This window comes from Pyxicephalus adspersus, chromosome 11, assembly GCF_032062135.1.
Source record: "Pyxicephalus adspersus chromosome 11, UCB_Pads_2.0, whole genome shotgun sequence".
NCBI lineage: Eukaryota > Metazoa > Chordata > Amphibia > Anura > Pyxicephalidae > Pyxicephalus > Pyxicephalus adspersus.
Window position 1 is genome coordinate 42,222,252 of NC_092868.1, and position 17,114 is coordinate 42,239,365.

Sequence of the window (17,114 nt, forward strand, 5' to 3'; positions counted from 1 at the left end):
TAGGCCTTTACTGATGGGATATACAAAAAAAGAACATTTCTAATAAATAATCAGCTTTTCGAAATGGTGTTAAATCCAGCCAAGTATAAGGTTAGGTTCACACTGGTGGTGAGATTGCGGTGTGCTTACCGATTCCCCATGCCAGGTGAGAATAATTCGGGGTGGGAGACAGCGGTACTAGTATCAGCACCACTAGTGCCACTCATTGCCGCCAGCTGTCAAATCTGCTGACACTGGATCCCTAAGAATCAGCACTCTGGTGCGAGTGATGAAACAGAAGGCACGGTGCCAGCCGCAGGGTGCCATGCAGGATTGCTTGATTCTGAAGACATTCTGAATAAAAATTATAGTCATATAGCTCAAAGAAATACCCTTATAAATGCAGTAAATTGACTATGCCAAACAAAACTGCTCATTGACCAGTTTGTTACAATTTTACTTTGTAGCAAAGCTCTTGGCACTGATCCAATTCAGCTCCTGGAACTGGACAGACAGCAGGTACCACTGCTTGCAACTGAATTTCTTTCAGGCTTTTTGCCCTTTGATTTTCACATGCTAAAAGCACACTTTCCATTGCTGTAATGCTATGGTCACTCATTTCACCGTAACCAGAGAAGCAGCCATTATGGCCACCAAGGCTGCATTTCAATACTGCCTACCTTTGTGTTAACAGAAGAGAGATACGTTTGATTCAAGCTTCCAGTTCAGCTTATAGTAGGGCTTGGTACACACCAGCAAATCTGTTAAGTTTGCACCCAACCCAGTTAATATTCTGATTAGTAGGTGGTCACGAAACATAGGTGTTTATCACACAGGTGTACAAGATTTTGCCCTTCTCATTTTTTCCCAGAAAAAAAATGATTGAAATTTCAACAGGATGTACTTGATAGTTTGTACAATACAACTTGTGTACTTATGATTGATAATTGCCAGCAAGTCCAATACAATCGATCAGATAAAGAAAAAAAAAAAAAAAACTGATGCAGCCACATCACAGGGCTGGAAAGCTGCAACAGATTGCATTTTTCTCTTGGATTTAGTTATCCTTTGGTTACCTCTTAACTGGATGGACCATGCAGGTACAATATCAATCAAATACAAAGCATACCAAACTCAATCTCACTGAATGAACCTTTTTAATAATCACTCCTAACAGGATATAAATTAAGTGATACAAACATTTCATAGTTGATCTTAAAATATCACCTCACTGTCAGAGCTAAAATTTACAAACAGGAAAAAAAATTAAATTAAAAAAAAAAAAAGACGTGGAAATCTCAACAATAAACTTTCAGATTTTATCACCGAATAACTGATGTAAAAAACTGGGCCAATTATTATTGTGACCTCTATGCTGAAATTGGGCAGATGACAAACCCACAACTCATCACGAATTCAGTAAGGAGAACAAAGCCCTCTCCCTAACAGCTTTTAAAGAAGAGCTTAAGGAAATTTATTGGATTAAAGCAGATGTTGGAAATGAAGACATCCGGCTGATTCAAGCACCAGTGGCTGCAGTGGACAGAGTACAGGGTCTCTTACTTTACTTTGCTGTCATGGAAAAACACACAACCACTCATCTCATGTTCTAAAAAAAAAAAAAAAAAAAGAGAGGAAAAAAAAAAAAAAAAATATGAGGGTAATAAACCCATGCACTGTGACATATCACTTTGCACAACGGTAGCACAAATAGAAATGACCCCGAGCGTGGTGCTGAGTAAGTCCGTCTGTTCCTAGCAGTTCATTTGCTCTTTCCCGACTATTGCTAGTTTGGTCTCAGATTCTTCTTGGTGCTCCTGGTGAATCTCATCATTCCTGGGCTATGCTTCTCAGTACATACTTGACTGTGTAGGCAAAGGCTGCAAATCCCACTATGACAAAGACATTGGCCAGGGCACCTCCTAAAAGTCCATGGTTGCGGTTTGGCTGCTGTAGACCAGGATGATTTGCTGCTGCCAGGGGAGCGTGACCATTCAAGAGTGGCGCTCCATTCTGTCCAAAGTGGGCTTCTGTGTCTGGCACAACATCTGGGAGAGGAAGGGTCTGTGGCCGGTTGTTAAGCTCTTCTTGTGCTCGCTGTTTGTTCTTGATTTCCTGACAAAATACAGAGTACAGTCAGATAAGTAAAACATTGGGAGGTGTTGCCCCAAAGTGCAGGAAAAGTAAACAACATATTAGGTTATAAGAAGGTAATATTAAGTTAAGAAGTTCTGTTATGGCCACTGCACAGAACTTTTTGTAGTAATGGGCAGAACTGTTGATTTCTAATAGTGCTGCATGGGACTCAGGATAACGTAGGCAGGGTGATGTACAAGTTAATCAAGATTATGTAAGCAGTTCAGTTAGAATTAGGGTGTCAAGTGGACTTATGCAGGATATGGTCATTAAGTGGTTTAAGCTCTTTTTACGGTTTGTTAGGAAAATGTAAAACAAGCTCAGCCTCTCTAAGGGTTTTCTTAAAATCCTTAAAAATCACAAAAGACTTTAGAAGTGGTTTTGTTCAGCTTCTACATTTTGAATCACTTGTTGTTTACATTAGATGACTGGCATCCTAAGATTCTGCTCTCATATGAAAAAAAAAGCTAAGCCTGAGTGAGACCTTCAAAGATTTCTTGTCAATGCTTATAGATAGAAATGCTTTTAGTGCCTGTTCAGAATATGCGATAACTTTCCTGTCCTGGGCACAGGTTTACATTTTAATTTAACCTTTGGGAAGGTGGTGGGATAAAAGTGTTGTTTGGTAAGGTTTTAGTTAGGGACATGATGAGAAAGGGTTTATAACGGTTGAAGGCTGCCTTGTTGAGATAGAGAGAGACTGGGAGCAAAATCAATGTCCCCAACAGGAGTGTTGTAAAAAAATGGCTTCTTTATTAAAGCCGGTTTATACAGGAATAAATCACAGATCTGGTCTGCAATCAACAGCTAGATGTTTATCACTTACTTATAAAGGAGAAAAGACTTAAAATGTGCAAATTATAAACATATGAGATCACTGATTTAACATGGTACCTACCTCAACTACTTCTGGAAACAGCTCACAGAAAACTTTATCCTTTAAGTTATATGCTAAGCTTTGTGATGCAAGTTGTCGTTTCTGTTAAAATAAGCAGAAAAAAAAAAGATCCTTTTGGTAATCCAAACATTTTATATGCCCAAATCAAACTATTGATAACATTTTATTAGCAATTCTCATTCATCAGGGACATGTGAAAAAACCCCTACACAGTATAACTATCACCAACCAATTCTTATGCAATATGCAGTATGGGATGCTAACCTCAACCCTTTGACATCATACCATTGTGATTCCACCTAAAAAGTTGAGTTTATTTCTTTCACTTGTATATGCTTTACAATTTTAGGAAACTATAAATTATAGATTTATTAATTTTTTAGACTCACATATTTCATAGCTGATGGTAAATCAAAAGTAGATTGCACAATTTGATAAAATATTTGTGACCAACTAAAAAACATTTTCCCCATAACAACCAGCATGAAGCCCTTGAATTTTGTTATTGGGGAAAAATAGTTTTTAGTATCTGTTGATATACTAAGTGTAATTGGGCTCTTTGAGGTCACAGTAAAGCATAACCCTTCCAGGAGCCAAAGCCTTCATTCAGTTATTCACTATGATTATCAAAACCCTAGTAGAAGTGCCCAAACAATGCCAAGCACTATGGATAGTATTCAAGACGTATTTAACATTGTTAAATATTATCTGGTGGCAGAGAATGACGGAAAGTCCATCTGAAGCCTCTTGCATGAAAAATCTTTTAAACCGTAAATGCAACTGATTAACTGTATTCATTCATGCACAATGATTGAAGGGATGAAACCCACAGAGCAGCAACAGAATTTAATTTTCTTAGGATGTTTAAGTTCCAACTGAAAGTGTGGATATTAACCAATAGAGCCATCGGGGGTGACAGAAATACAAAAAAAAAAAACCATAACCTTGTCTCCATCCTCTAATTGTCTGTCAACCAGCTGAGACAACCTGCTCTTCAGAATACAATGCAGCCAAACAACTTTTTTGAGCTGGTAGTGGAACTTTCCTTATTATTCCCCAAACCTTAGCAATACAATTACATATTTTTGACTTAAAATTTTGTTTTAGTATACCACTTGAATTAGTCATGCTTACAGTAAAGTCTGAAGTCTCTATGCTGCCCAGGGTGGGTCCTTTCTCCACCATGAAGCTGAGTAGACCTGTGAGAATTGTTGATACCGACCAAGCTGGATTCCATGTGTCTGGATGGAAGTCTGTGATTGAAAGGCAGAGCCTGCAGAAGAGAAAGGAACATTTCAGAAAGAATGACAATGTGGTAAATAAATAATAAAGCAATGTTTCTTTCTTTCTAAAATAGGCAAAACAATATATTTACTTGGTTTGGCCTGGCAGAGAAATACTAAAGGATACCGAAATCTGAAAATCACAGGCAATAAACCTGAATCCCGATCCTTTGCTAAACCAAAAGCCGATTATTCTATAATAACCAAACAAAAACCTAATATTTAGCCATGTGTAAAATTCCTAACTACATGTAGAAACATTTGAATCTTAGTTCTGAAGAGCAACCACTCTCCCTCAATATTTGATTGTTAAAAAGCCTAAACCAGTGAGCAGACTTCCTGGTATGTCACCAGGCTATTGGACAATGATCCACCTGTGGTCCTGTAATACGTTTCACGCAGAATTATGATGGTTTTCTAATGAATCCTCTATTGTAAGATTTTGTGAATGTATCACCTGAATGTATTTGCACGATAATTGTTAAGTAATGTTAAGGTAATGTCTGTATCTCAGTATTGTTCATTTGTAGGTATATGGTCTGCCGATTCACCTGTGTTGATATTTTCTGTTATGTTGTAATTGATGGTTTACAAATTCTTCTGGTATTTGTTTGAAAAATAAATAAAATTAAAAAAAAAAAAGCCTAAACCAAGACTGTCTAATTCTAGTGTTCAAAGCGGCAGGATCTAATCACATTTTTGTGTGTTTTACAAACTGGTGCTGTTTATATGGAAATCCTGGCCTGTTTGTGGCCCTTGAGGACTAGACATAGGAAGGTATGATCATCCATTTATGCACAAGAGAATTTTGTTCTGCTCCATTTAGGATGTGTTGTTGCTGTTGATAAGTGTCTCAGTTGTTTCTCTATCCAATACCAACATTATCAACATTTTCAGCAAAGCATTGTTTTATTTCGGGGATAATTATATATCGGTGTATACTTCAAGTTCTAAACTTTACTTAATATAGAGGTGCTGCTTCTTTCATTGGGAAAAAATGCATTTTTCGGATGATAGCCTGGTTGTCATTAGTTCCTTTCGGTTGGTATGACCCCTGAACAATGCATTGTAGAGCTTACTGGAGCAAAGACTACCCGCCAGCTAGGTTGGTTAACCCATTTGTAATTATTGGTCAAATAATAAAGCTAACAAATGCACCAACTGCCCAGTCACAGATGTATAGCTTCCAGGCAAGCAACGTGCTTTGACTGGATGACACACTGTATGTTGTAGTATTCTAGGAACTGAAACCAAATGGCTCAGAGATTTGCACTGCAGTATGCACATTGCATGCTTTCAGCCTCAGATATTTAACAGTTCATGCCATGGGCATGTCTGACTGGCAGTTTTGTGAACAGGGGCATAATAAAACACAAGTTTCTCCATAATAAGCAGAGCATCAGTCTATCCGTGTCATATCATTGGATCTTCTCTACCTCCCTATGTTTAGAAGAGTCGTTGTCTGGAGAACTACTTTAAATGGATACATTTAGGATTTTTTTTTTAAACTAGTCAGTTTTTTGCTGTCTGTTTTCCTTTGGAGAGATTTATTTTAACTTTCAGGAAGTGAGAAAAAAATCTGTATGAAATTAGCTATGGGAGAAAAAAATCCACCATAAAAAGGCACCAATAAAAAAACTGACCAGGGTTGTAATCCTTCCCCACTATATTTAAATAAAAAAATTAAAAAAAAAACATCTTTAACTCTGAGCTTATCTACTAACTGCATGATGTGGAAAATGAAGAGGATTCCTACCGTGTGTTACATTTAAACCGTCCATTAGGAGTGATCATATAAATACTAGGTGGTTTAAAGGGGAATTCTCTTGGAAATATTAGTTTCCCATGATAGTAACCACCTGCAGAGGAGAGAAATAAACACTATTAATAGAAGACAATAACATCCCAGCTGAAAAATAAATTAGCTGAACAATGACAAAGCAATCAGAAAACATCAAAGCGCTCCTGTCCTAGATCAGATCTCGGACCCCTGACCAGTGTTTACTCTGTAGCTGACGCTCAGCACATTTTATAATGTTTACATCCTATATTTATTTAATATGTAGTAGCCAGCATCTTTTTTAATGGTATATAAGCATAAGCATGCTTTTTTTTCCCCAACATACAACAGTAATTAGGAGAACCTGTCATAACAGAACATGAAGGTTGCTAATAATTTCCTCTCCACTGAGAAATGCTATCTGACTTTCTCTTACGCTGATTCTATGGAGTCTATGGCCCTGATTTATTAAAGTTCTCCAAGGCTGGAGAGGATGCACTTTCTTCAGTGAAGCTGGGTGATCCAGCAAACCTGGAATGGATTTGGTACAGGATTTAAAACATTTGCTAGCAGATAGCAAATGACTTTGAAAAAATCCATTCCAGGTTTCATGGATCACCCAGCTTCATTGACAAAACTGTATTCTCTCCAGCCTTGGATATCATTATTAAATCAGGCCCAATGTATTAAAAACAGAAGAAAAGAAATAATGACTATTCTCTGACTTGCTGTTGTTGCTTTGGGTCTTTCGATAAAAAAAAATATTCAAACCAAATGCATCCAAGCAAAAAAGCATTTTTAGAAGGAGACCAGAATTTGTTTTTACACATATATACCTTGGCTAAACCAAGACATTCTTACCAAACCTATTGCTGGACACCATTACCTAATTTCAAAAACTGAGGACCAGATCTAACTAAGATCAACTAATCAAGGAAAGAACCAAACAACAATTTTACTGTTATGATACAAAATGAAAGCTAACTAAATGACTATCAACCACCAACATGTCTTTTTCACACTTTAAAATAAACATAAAACAATACAATCCTAATCTTACCTTCATAAGGGGTCATCTCAGGTCCTCGAACTACATAGTGCCTAAGGAAAAAGAGTAAACATCTTAAACCATACAAAAAAACACTAGTAACTTCAAGCAAAAATGTGACATTTTGAGAAAAGGCTACAAATAATATTCATATAAACACTAGAAAATGAAGCATAAATCTTTGTAACAAGAACACAGATTACAAATAAAACCTGATGAATCAACTAATCCTTCCCCAGTCTATCCATAAAAAGATTCCTCATCAAATAACTTCAGGTTTATGTGATCAATGCCATTTGTCTTTATTAGTATTATTAATATTAAAAAAAAGGTTTTTCAACGGTTTCCCAATGTAAAAAAGGTTAAGAAAAGCTGCTCTAGATAACAGCTGTGAAAACTCTGTATAAAATCTACTTTCAGAATTCTGATTTGCGGTCTGTGGTCAGTCTATGACAATAAAATAAATTACAAATTCTCCTCTTTCACAAGTGGCTGAGGTAAGCAAATAGGAAAAAACAAAAAAAAACTATGACACACAGACATATACTCGGAGAATAAATTTTAATGATTAGTGCCAAGAGTATTCAGGTTCATGTTACACCAGGGATCTCTTCGCTGACACGATTGCTAAGAAATCATTCACCTATTAGTTGGAAGATATATATATATATATTTATATATATATATATATATTTATATATATATATATATATATATACACACACACACACACACACACACACACACACACACACACACATATCCTATTATTTTGCTCCGGGATCCTACCAAGGCACAAAGTACCCGATTTGAAGACAATTAGTTGTTGGCATCAATAAAAACCTGAATTTTCAGTTTTGGTTAACAACAAATTGATACAAATTATTCCCTCAAGCCAGATCTCATTATTAAAACCTTGATTCCTTGTTTTGTGAGCATCGTGCACCTCTTTGTGAAACACTAACAAACTAAAAAGGCCAAACAAATCCACTCAGTTTATTACAAAATGTTTCTAAAAGATATCAAGACCAGAAATTATAGCACCTAAACTTCGGACAGGAGAGCTGCATAACCGGAAAGAGCTCATGCTGACCCGACAAAAACCTACAAAGACAACTGTCAGAAAAGCCAACAGAGACAACTATTTACATAAGGTAAACAAGCCTTACACACACATGGCCTTTGGGATTGTTTGTGCCACGTGTGAGTTTATGTTCATGCAACTGTTCTCTAACCTGCACGCTGCTATAAGACGGCTGACCTGCTGCATAAACTAATCTGTGTGTTTGTAATGCAACAGGCTCTCTAATGACATATAACATATGCTACTTGACCCCTTAAGCTAAACTCCAGACAGATATAAAAGACACACAATCAAGCAGCTCTATCAAAAATACAACACTAAACTCGTTTTTAAATGCAAGCAGTAAATACTTGAATATGACCTGGTATGAACCTCTGCACAAGTTGTTTACAGCAATGGTCGCCAACCAGTGGTCTGTGAGAAAATGTTGGTGGTCCACAGAAAAATCTGGACATTAATTGCAACTTTTATGTTTTATTAGTAATAAAACAAAAATATTCTAATAAATTCCTATACTCTGAATGACAATTTTTCGCCTTTATATTGCACTAAATTCAAGAACTGTACTAGAGATGGAAAAACAAAAGAAGTGCAGCGTGATGTCAGTGTAGTCTTAAATTGGATGAGACAAACGTTGCCCAGCCGTACGCTTCAGAATTGTTTCCACCATTTCAACAGTCACCCGGCTCCGCAAATACTGATTCTCATCCGATTGTTTTATTTTATTTCTCAGATACTCTTTTAGGTAAGTATGACCTTAATTGTGTATTTTCTTTAACTGTTATATTTAATAGCATCAAATAGTTGGACTTTGATAACGATCATTTCTTGCTTGGTCTTAGATTTGAAAGAAATAAACCCATAATGAGTGAGAAAAAGCAAACAAATATTTAGCATATCTTTAGTAATACCAAAGATAATGCAACTAATGATAATAGTAACAATAGTAATACTTCACTTACCCGTGAGCTGATCAATGAATCAGAACCTCCACAGTCCTTGTCAAGCACCATTAAGAAGATCATTATTTTACAAATGTATTTATCTTTTTTTAAAAATTCATATAAATGGTCTGTGGAATTTAAAATTATGAATTTAGTGGTCAGTGAGGTCTGAAAGGTTGGCAACCGCTGGTGTACAATAGGCATGAATCTAAAAGGAGGTGGCAGTACAAGCACCCAATCAGTTCATGTACTGACAATACAACCCTATGCGAATAGGAGGTTAAACAGTCATAATAAGCTCATCACTGTGCTGCTTTTCTTTCACTATCCAATAACAATTTAAAATGTCACGATCTCAAAGCAAGCTAATGATACTAACTAAACGACTGAGGACAGAAAAATGTACTGTGAAGAAAACCTGTAGATTAAAGCTAAAAATTTATATAAATAAGTTCTGGTTTTAGTAGGACTTAAAGGCTCAGAGTCAAAATTTTTCACTCCTGTGATGATGACTGCATAGGACAAAATCATTGCATGCTATAGAAACATGAAGAAGAAAGTGGTACATCTGTGTCTTGGCCTCATCATCACTTGAATTAAGTAATATTTTAACTAACCCTATTCTTAATATTTATTCAGTAGAAGATGAAAACATTTATACTAATTAACGCTGATGTCTGCAAACACAAATATAGAACATAATGTTATGTCAACATCTTCCCCACTATACATTGCTTCTACAAATGTTAAAGAGCAATCAAAAAAATCTCCTGTAATCTTGTATGCCAGATATTCCTAGACATAGATGTCACTGTGGGCCAGAAACTAATGTAAGGTAAGGTTTCAATGCTCTTTATAAGGTTTATGGCTATGTGTACATGAGCAATCATGTAATTATGATTTTAGCCTGAATCTCATACAAATCAGAAATTGCCATAATTACTTTCAACACCTTTTGTATAGCACGGTGACCTCCCCGGCTTCTTTTAGCTGGATACACGACCCAGCACTTTCAGCAGTCACCCCGCTGCTTTTGGGTGGTTACTAATGAGTTGGGTCACAATACAAGGGCCATCCCCTGCCTACAATTTCTTCCCACCCATCTTAAAAAATTTCTGGGCTGAGCACTGTAGCAATATAAATATATAGCAGGTACATTGAGGACCCAGACCAATTCACCCTGAGCATTAAAGTAAGCGTTGCATAAAAAATGAAGGTCAATTTAAAATGGCAGTCCCCCTTCTCAAACACTTATTATAAGTATAAAATTCACCTGTAAGGAGTAGTTAGAATTATATTAAGTTTACCTCTATTCGTGGCCAGTGGTGCGTAGGCATCACCATCCTTCTGAGACCTTGTGGAACACAGATCATTCAAAATATTGCAATATATTATCTGCACTGCTTTCCACGGGAATCTTTCCATGGATGACGATGTCATGCCCCAGCAATGCAGCAGACAGGGTTAAGTGTACGTTGAACTTTCCCTCATACAGGTATTTTTTTCACATACTTATAGTAAGATGGAAAGGAAGAAGGGGGGCAGATTGCATGTCTTGCAGAAGAAATCTTTTGCTAAACACAACTGAGGTTGTGGGTGATCTTAAGGACAGAGCTCTACTGAAAGCTCTAGTAACTCTTTAGTGACAAGACAAACTCTGTAGTTGTTTCTTTTTGCATATCAAGGACAGTTTGCTCCAGAAGTTAATGAATGGCTAGGCTCCATAAAGTTTTTTTTTTTTTATTTGCTTTGTTTGCGATTAACTCACAGTGAGGATTTCACACAGTAACTGACAGCATGCTGCTTATTAATATGTTGAGACAAACATCTGTCCTAATTGCATTTATTAAAATAATGTACCTGTTCCAACTTACATACAAATTCAACTTAAGAACACAACTACAGTCCCCATCACATATGTAATTTGTTCCACAACTGTTGTGGCAGATTTAGAAAACGCAGCAGGTTTTAAATGTGTAGATGACAAATGCTTTGCAATGCTTGCTTATGGGGCAGTATACATGAATAAACTGACATTCAGTCTTAGAGGACCATGAACATGGCTTATTCACTAAAAAAAGGACATGAGAAATGTAGGACAATACACAAACTGAAGAGAACAGAGCAAAAATCACAAATACAGAAAACAATGTGCCCAGAATGATAACATGCAGTGACCGAGGGTCTCTCCATCACATTGGGCAGGGCCAGGAACATCCACGCATTCATAAAATTCCAGCAACATGTGGTATTCTCAGTACACCATACAAACCAGCACATGGTTTTTAAAAGCACACTACATAAAAAAGTCTTAGGCTGGTATGCCCACTCTGTTATGTAAAATGTATGTGTACCTTTACCCAGTGGCAAAACAGCAAATCTAGGCTGAAAAAGCAAACTATTACTGAAAACTTACCATTCCAAAATATTTGAAGGGAGGGGTTCAGCACAGATGTAAGGCACTGGATCTTTTTTGATGCGCAGGTAGTCTTGCTTTAATCGTTGTGTTGCAGTTGTTGGTGCTCTTTTATTACTGTTGCTGCTCATCTATTAACAATAAAAATAGAGTTATTAGTTGATCACATTAAGCCAGTGCCTTTCATGCTCATTAACAAAGAAACACTTCATAAAAAGCAAATTTCTATTGTTTCTCTTTAATAAACTAAAAGCAAGCGTTACCTGGAGCAGCCTTTTACAACAATTTAACATGGGGGAGCCCTTGAAATAACTTTCAGGTTTTCAGGGAACCCCTGCAATAATTACCGTATTCACAGATCAGAGCAAATTATCAAGGTGGTCAGTGGGAAGAATGTCACGCTGTATAAATATATAAATGGTGCATATAGAGAACTCTCTTCTTAACTATTCACTTTAAGATCGTTACAAAGGGCACACTTTGCGTCTGGAGGAAAAGAAGTTTAAGCTCCGGATGAGGAAGGGATTCTTCACTGTAAGGTCTGTGAAAATGTGGAACCGGCTCCCAGGAAGTAGCTCTCAGGACGTAGTTTCAGCAACTGCTATACATTGCTTTAAGAAAAAGCTGGATGATTTCTAGAAGCACAGAATAAAACTTTTTATTAAAGCTTTTAAAGAAAGATAATAGAGACTGTTGATCCAGGGAACATCCGATTGCCTCATGGTATCAGGAAGGAATTTTTGTTGAAGCAAATTGTACCAGGGGTTTCTTTTTAGCCTTCCTCTGAATTTACTATGTCCATAGGGTCTTATATCTGGGATATGTTTATTTCTCTAGTGGTTGAACTTAATGGACTTTTTTTCAACCTGGCTTACTATGTAAATCCTTACATAACCAAAAAGTCACTGGTACCACTTAAACTGAGAGGCACAAATTTCTCATTGTTAAAGGAACCCCTAGCAACCTCTGGGGAACCCTGGTTGAGAAACACTGACTTGGATATTACTGCACCCAACTTTCTTCAGCTTTTTAGAATGATCTTGTAAGTCTGATTAAATATGCTAATATGGCACATTTATATTCTTGCTTGTTGCTATGGTTTGATTGTCGTTATTTCGCTTTTTTTTTTTTTATTGTCCATGATATATTACACTGGCTGACCCAGTAAACAAACTCCCTATATTATTGAATGTACAGCGCTGCGTAATATGTTGGTGCTATATAAATCCTGTTTATTAATAATAATAATTTTATGTCTTGGTTTTTCTCTACAGGAATGTATATCGGGGGTCCAGCCTATCTACCACATTGAGTTGACACATCCATATTACTTCTATTGATTGCTTTTCTGGGTGTTGGTGGTGATTAGTTACTTTATGACCAGAACTGAGAGTACTGGAGTTTGTTCACAGTTTGGCCACTGAGAATATTGATGGCACTGGTGTCACAGAGGGTTCCTGGTCATACCAATCGGCTCCTAGACGTTTCCTCTTTTCAAATGCAGAAGTTACACTAAAGTAATAATAACCATTTTCAATGTTAACAGTACTGACAAAAGCAGAATAAAAAGCAGTACCTATAGTAACCAGACAAGCAAAATCAGAAAAAAAACTAAAAAGCATGTGAGAGAATACATCACAAATTATTGCAAAACGCTATCAGATGTCAGGTCATTACAGCATTTAATTCACACAAAAGCTGCAGAGCCACAAAGTGCAGAACTTTCTCATTCAGCAATGTCTGACAAACAAGATAGTGGATTTTTTTTAGGCATTCTCTAAACAAGCACGAACTTCCTAAACTAATTGTGAGGTTTTTAACTTTAGAAGCAAGCAGTGAGGAAGTATGTAGGTTGCCATCACTGACCTCCTCTTTAAAACTATTAGGGGGCTTTTTAAAAAGCAGTGAATATGACATTACCTGTGGAGAATTCATAGACTGGAAGACTCTCCACCAGGAAGTGTTTCAGTGAATATCAGATTCACTGCTTTATCAATAAACTTCTTATTTGCCTGGCTGTCAGGCTCCATAATTGGCTTTCACCTTTTTGGAAGCACTGTTCTGAAATAAGTATGCAGATCTGAGTCCTACCCTTGTGCTCTCCTAGATTGTAAGCTCTTCGGAACAGGGTCCTCTCCCCCTCCTGTGTCACTGTCTGTATCTGTCTGTCATTTGCAACCCTTGCACGGTGGCTCAGAGGTTACTGCTCTGGCCTTTGCAGTGCTAGGTCCCAGGTTCGAATCTCAGCCATGACACTATCTGCATGGAGTTTGCAGGTTCTCTCGTGTTTGCATGGGTTTCCTCTGGGTACTCGGGTTTCCTCCCACATCCCAAAAACATGCAGGTAGGTTATTTGGCTTTCCCCCAGAATTGACCTGTATTAAAGACATATGACTATGGTAGGGACATTAGATTGTGAGCACCTTTAAGGGAAAGCTAGTGACATGACTATGGACTTTGCCTTGCAGAATCTTTAGAAGCCACAGAAGTCAGGCAGGTAGCATTTTCACATAGCAGCAATGGACACACCACAGGGCTTCCCTATGCAATGCAGGCAGAATACAGCTGATAGCAAAAAGGTGCTGTACACAGTTTCCTTAAAGCATCACAGCATCCTACCTCAGTACTCCTTTCAAGATTAACTAGACTATGTTTGTTTTGAAGGATTTTTACAGCCTGCAAATGATTAAATGAAAACGAATTGGTCTTAGGAGTTTACAAATGGTTGTTCAGAAGCTCCATGCAGCTTCTTGGGTAGGCGTTTTTCGGCATTTCCAAGCCACCAAGAAATCAATCAATCGTCCCTACTGACAAGAAGTGACTTTCTTACTTTAATTTTACCAAAAGTGCCTGTAGCTCCCCTACATTGCTGGCCTTGTTAACCTAATGGAGAACCAGCCACACTGTGGGATACCCGCCATCCCGATTATATGAATGCAACGGCTGTGGACCAACTGGCTGAATATTTGTTTACAGGATCCCAGCAAGACACACAAACCTGGCACCTAGAAAACGATAAGTGAGAAAATGTTTGGTGTGTTCTGTGATGTAGCTAGTTTGGCAAGTTGCCAAAGGTTGGCATTTTCATGGGCAGTCCGGTGATAGGCATTGTTCAAAAGCTGAACAGCTGAAAGTAAGCCACTCAATAAACCCAAAATGTAAAGCAGGGCTGGATAAATTTTGAGCAGTCTGGGTCCCTTAAAACACACAAATATGAATTACTGTCCCCTGTAATTAAACATGGAGCTACTGAATACACCCAGACAGGCCAGCATGGGGTCACTGAGTGGTTTGCACTTTTTCAGTTCTGGGGTTCTGGAATCAATGCCCTTCAAAGTCTCCTGTGAAACAGATGTGAATGGCTCAGTGTTCTCTGGAAAGCTTGGTGTAAACAACGTGAACAAGGACCTGATTTACTAGTGCAATACTGTGACATATTTCATGTCATATATGTGTCATGTGCAGCCTAAAAGACTGAGTCTTCTGGACTGTAATTATTTAATATTTGTATACAGTGACAAGACACAGAAACAGGAAATATAATTAGGGGATTTGTGATAAAGTGAACATCTGTGACAAAGCCATAAACAACTGACTGAGGTCACATGTAAACACCAAATAAATGGGGTTAGGCTTACAATGTTTATAATAAACAAATGCCTGGTATTCCTTTCCAATATCTGTATTACATCCCAGTGCTGCTAATCTGCTGTCACCTCTTTCTTGGCATTTCCTGTCTACATGCAATCAGCTCAGGGTGACTGCATACCATTGCTATGGAACAGAATCCTTGTGCATGCATGAATGTTTTCTTGTGATATGTGACTGCACAGCCAGTTGTTTTCTCCACCAGGGATGCAGGGGATAATGACAACACAACCAGGTGACAGCTGCTCCCCCACAACAGGAACCTGTTTGCAGCTTAGAGACTGGAAAGTGAATGGTCCATCAGATTCTCGTACCCACTGGAGGTACACATGACAAGCCATGGGCACAACAAGAAGACAAGGACTAAGTGTTGTCACCACATAGCAGGAAGTCCCCTGGGAACATAAGATTCTAATACCCACTGACAACACAAAACGTAAAGCACTGTGTGTTGTCATCCCAGTCTCCACTAGAGGAACATATGGCACAAAAATGAGTGTTGGTTAACCCAAAGTATTAAGTGCCTGAACAAGGATCACAGTTGTTGAATCACTAGATATTATAATACCCCCCCCCCACCCCCCAGCGTTCCAATTCTGTCCGTATTTCCATGCAAAAAGCGTTACATTTACATAAAAACTCACAATTTTCGCTTTACATAAAAGGGTAGACAACCCTTTTATGTAAAGTAAAAATTCTGTAAGTTTGTTTTTTTTTCTTTAAGTGCAGCACCGCCCCCTAATTCTCGATGGAGAATGAATGGGAGTGCAAAGCCTCCCGAGATACCTACGTCTTGCATCCCGGGAGGCTCTTGGCTGCTCCTTTTGCACATGTCCGAGCATCTCAGGCATGCGCAGTGAGATTGGCAGTTTTTTTTCCAATGTCCTGTCTGGGTTGGGTGACGTAGGTAGAAGAACCAGGAAGAAGAGAAGATGGTGGCGTACGGAGATGCCGGGGGCGACACAGGACGATGGAAGAGACCTCCGGATAGATCGACTGTGTTGCGGGATTAAAGGTGAGTGTATTTTTTGTTGTTTTGGGAGACTTTTGAGTTTAGCTCCTCTTTAAAGCTCAATTCCATGATCAATAAAAACTGACAATTATTTATAAGACTTATTTTTGTCTAGGTAGGCGAGAGAAAGCTTCCTGGTAGCCAGCACTGTCCCCTCCATAACTTTCGGCTGTGCATGGGAAATCTGTATTCTAGGCGATGACCTGGGAGTGACATCACATGACTGATGTGCAGCTTGGAGGGGTAAGATAAGTCCCCACCAGATGGCACCCCCATAAAGGGTGATTATTTCTTCCAATATAATGCAAGCTACAATAATAAATGGTATTCCTGATGAGTATGTTAAAGCATATGTAAGATCCCAATCTGCTTTAATGTAACATTTGTATCCTAGGTAGCCTAGAATAATTTTTGGAAACCATCATTAGAAAATACTAATATGAGATTGGTGAGAAAAGCCAGAAATGTAAACAGGATGTGAATGTGCAAACATGGGGGCACCGAGCAGGAACAATAAACATGGCAAGAATGCCAGCTGCACCCAAACCAAGAGAAAGTCCCAGCATGCACGTTGGGTGTTGTGGTTCCCCTGAGGCCCCGGGGTGAATAATAAATATCACAAACACAGAGTCCCTCCCCTACCTCCAGGCCTGGGGAGAACCAGCGGGCCCGCCACATTCTCCTCAGCCCCAATCTCACTCAGCGCTTCCCACCCCTTCCCTACTAGCACACAGAATTTCCCTGTCACCCCTCACCTCTCTGCCCGGATCACCTAGCCCCGTCTTCCCTTTTCTCCTCCTCGCCGACCTGTTTCCTCCCCCGCTTCCAATATGGCCGAGACGGGCACTTGGACTTCCGCTTCCGATTACGTGATGTGGAAGGCGTC

General features: G+C 38.4%; 1 protein-coding gene across 1 annotated transcript; it reads right to left on the minus strand.

The window, feature by feature from the left end:
• Window positions 1-1,668: 1,668 nt before the first annotated feature.
• On the minus strand, window positions 1,669-17,075 carry UBE2J2 (ubiquitin conjugating enzyme E2 J2). The gene is made up of 7 exons (XM_072425695.1): window positions 16,984-17,075; window positions 11,569-11,699; window positions 7,137-7,177; window positions 6,053-6,155; window positions 4,148-4,286; window positions 3,014-3,094; window positions 1,669-2,094 (listed from the first exon to the last, which is right to left on the minus strand). Exons 2-7 carry the CDS (start codon window positions 11,697-11,699, stop codon window positions 1,810-1,812), a joined length of 780 nt encoding a protein of 259 aa, XP_072281796.1. The 5' UTR covers window positions 16,984-17,075; the 3' UTR covers window positions 1,669-1,809.
• Window positions 17,076-17,114: the final 39 nt, after the last annotated feature.

What these genes read in the sequence shown, in the direction of transcription:
- UBE2J2 (XM_072425695.1), bottom strand. Translation starts at nt 11,699, where the DNA reads ATGAGCAGCAACAGTAATAAAAGAGCACCAACAACTGCAACACAACGA. An exon ending in TGAGATGACCCCTTATGAAG is followed by an intron (nt 6,156 to 7,136) that starts GTAAGATTAGGA and finishes TCTCCTCTGCAG; the next exon opens with GTGGTTACTATCATGGGAAA. An exon ending in TGTTTCCAGAAGTAGTTGAG is followed by an intron (nt 2,095 to 3,013) that starts GTAGGTACCATG and finishes GTATTTTGTCAG; the next exon opens with GAAATCAAGAACAAACAGCG.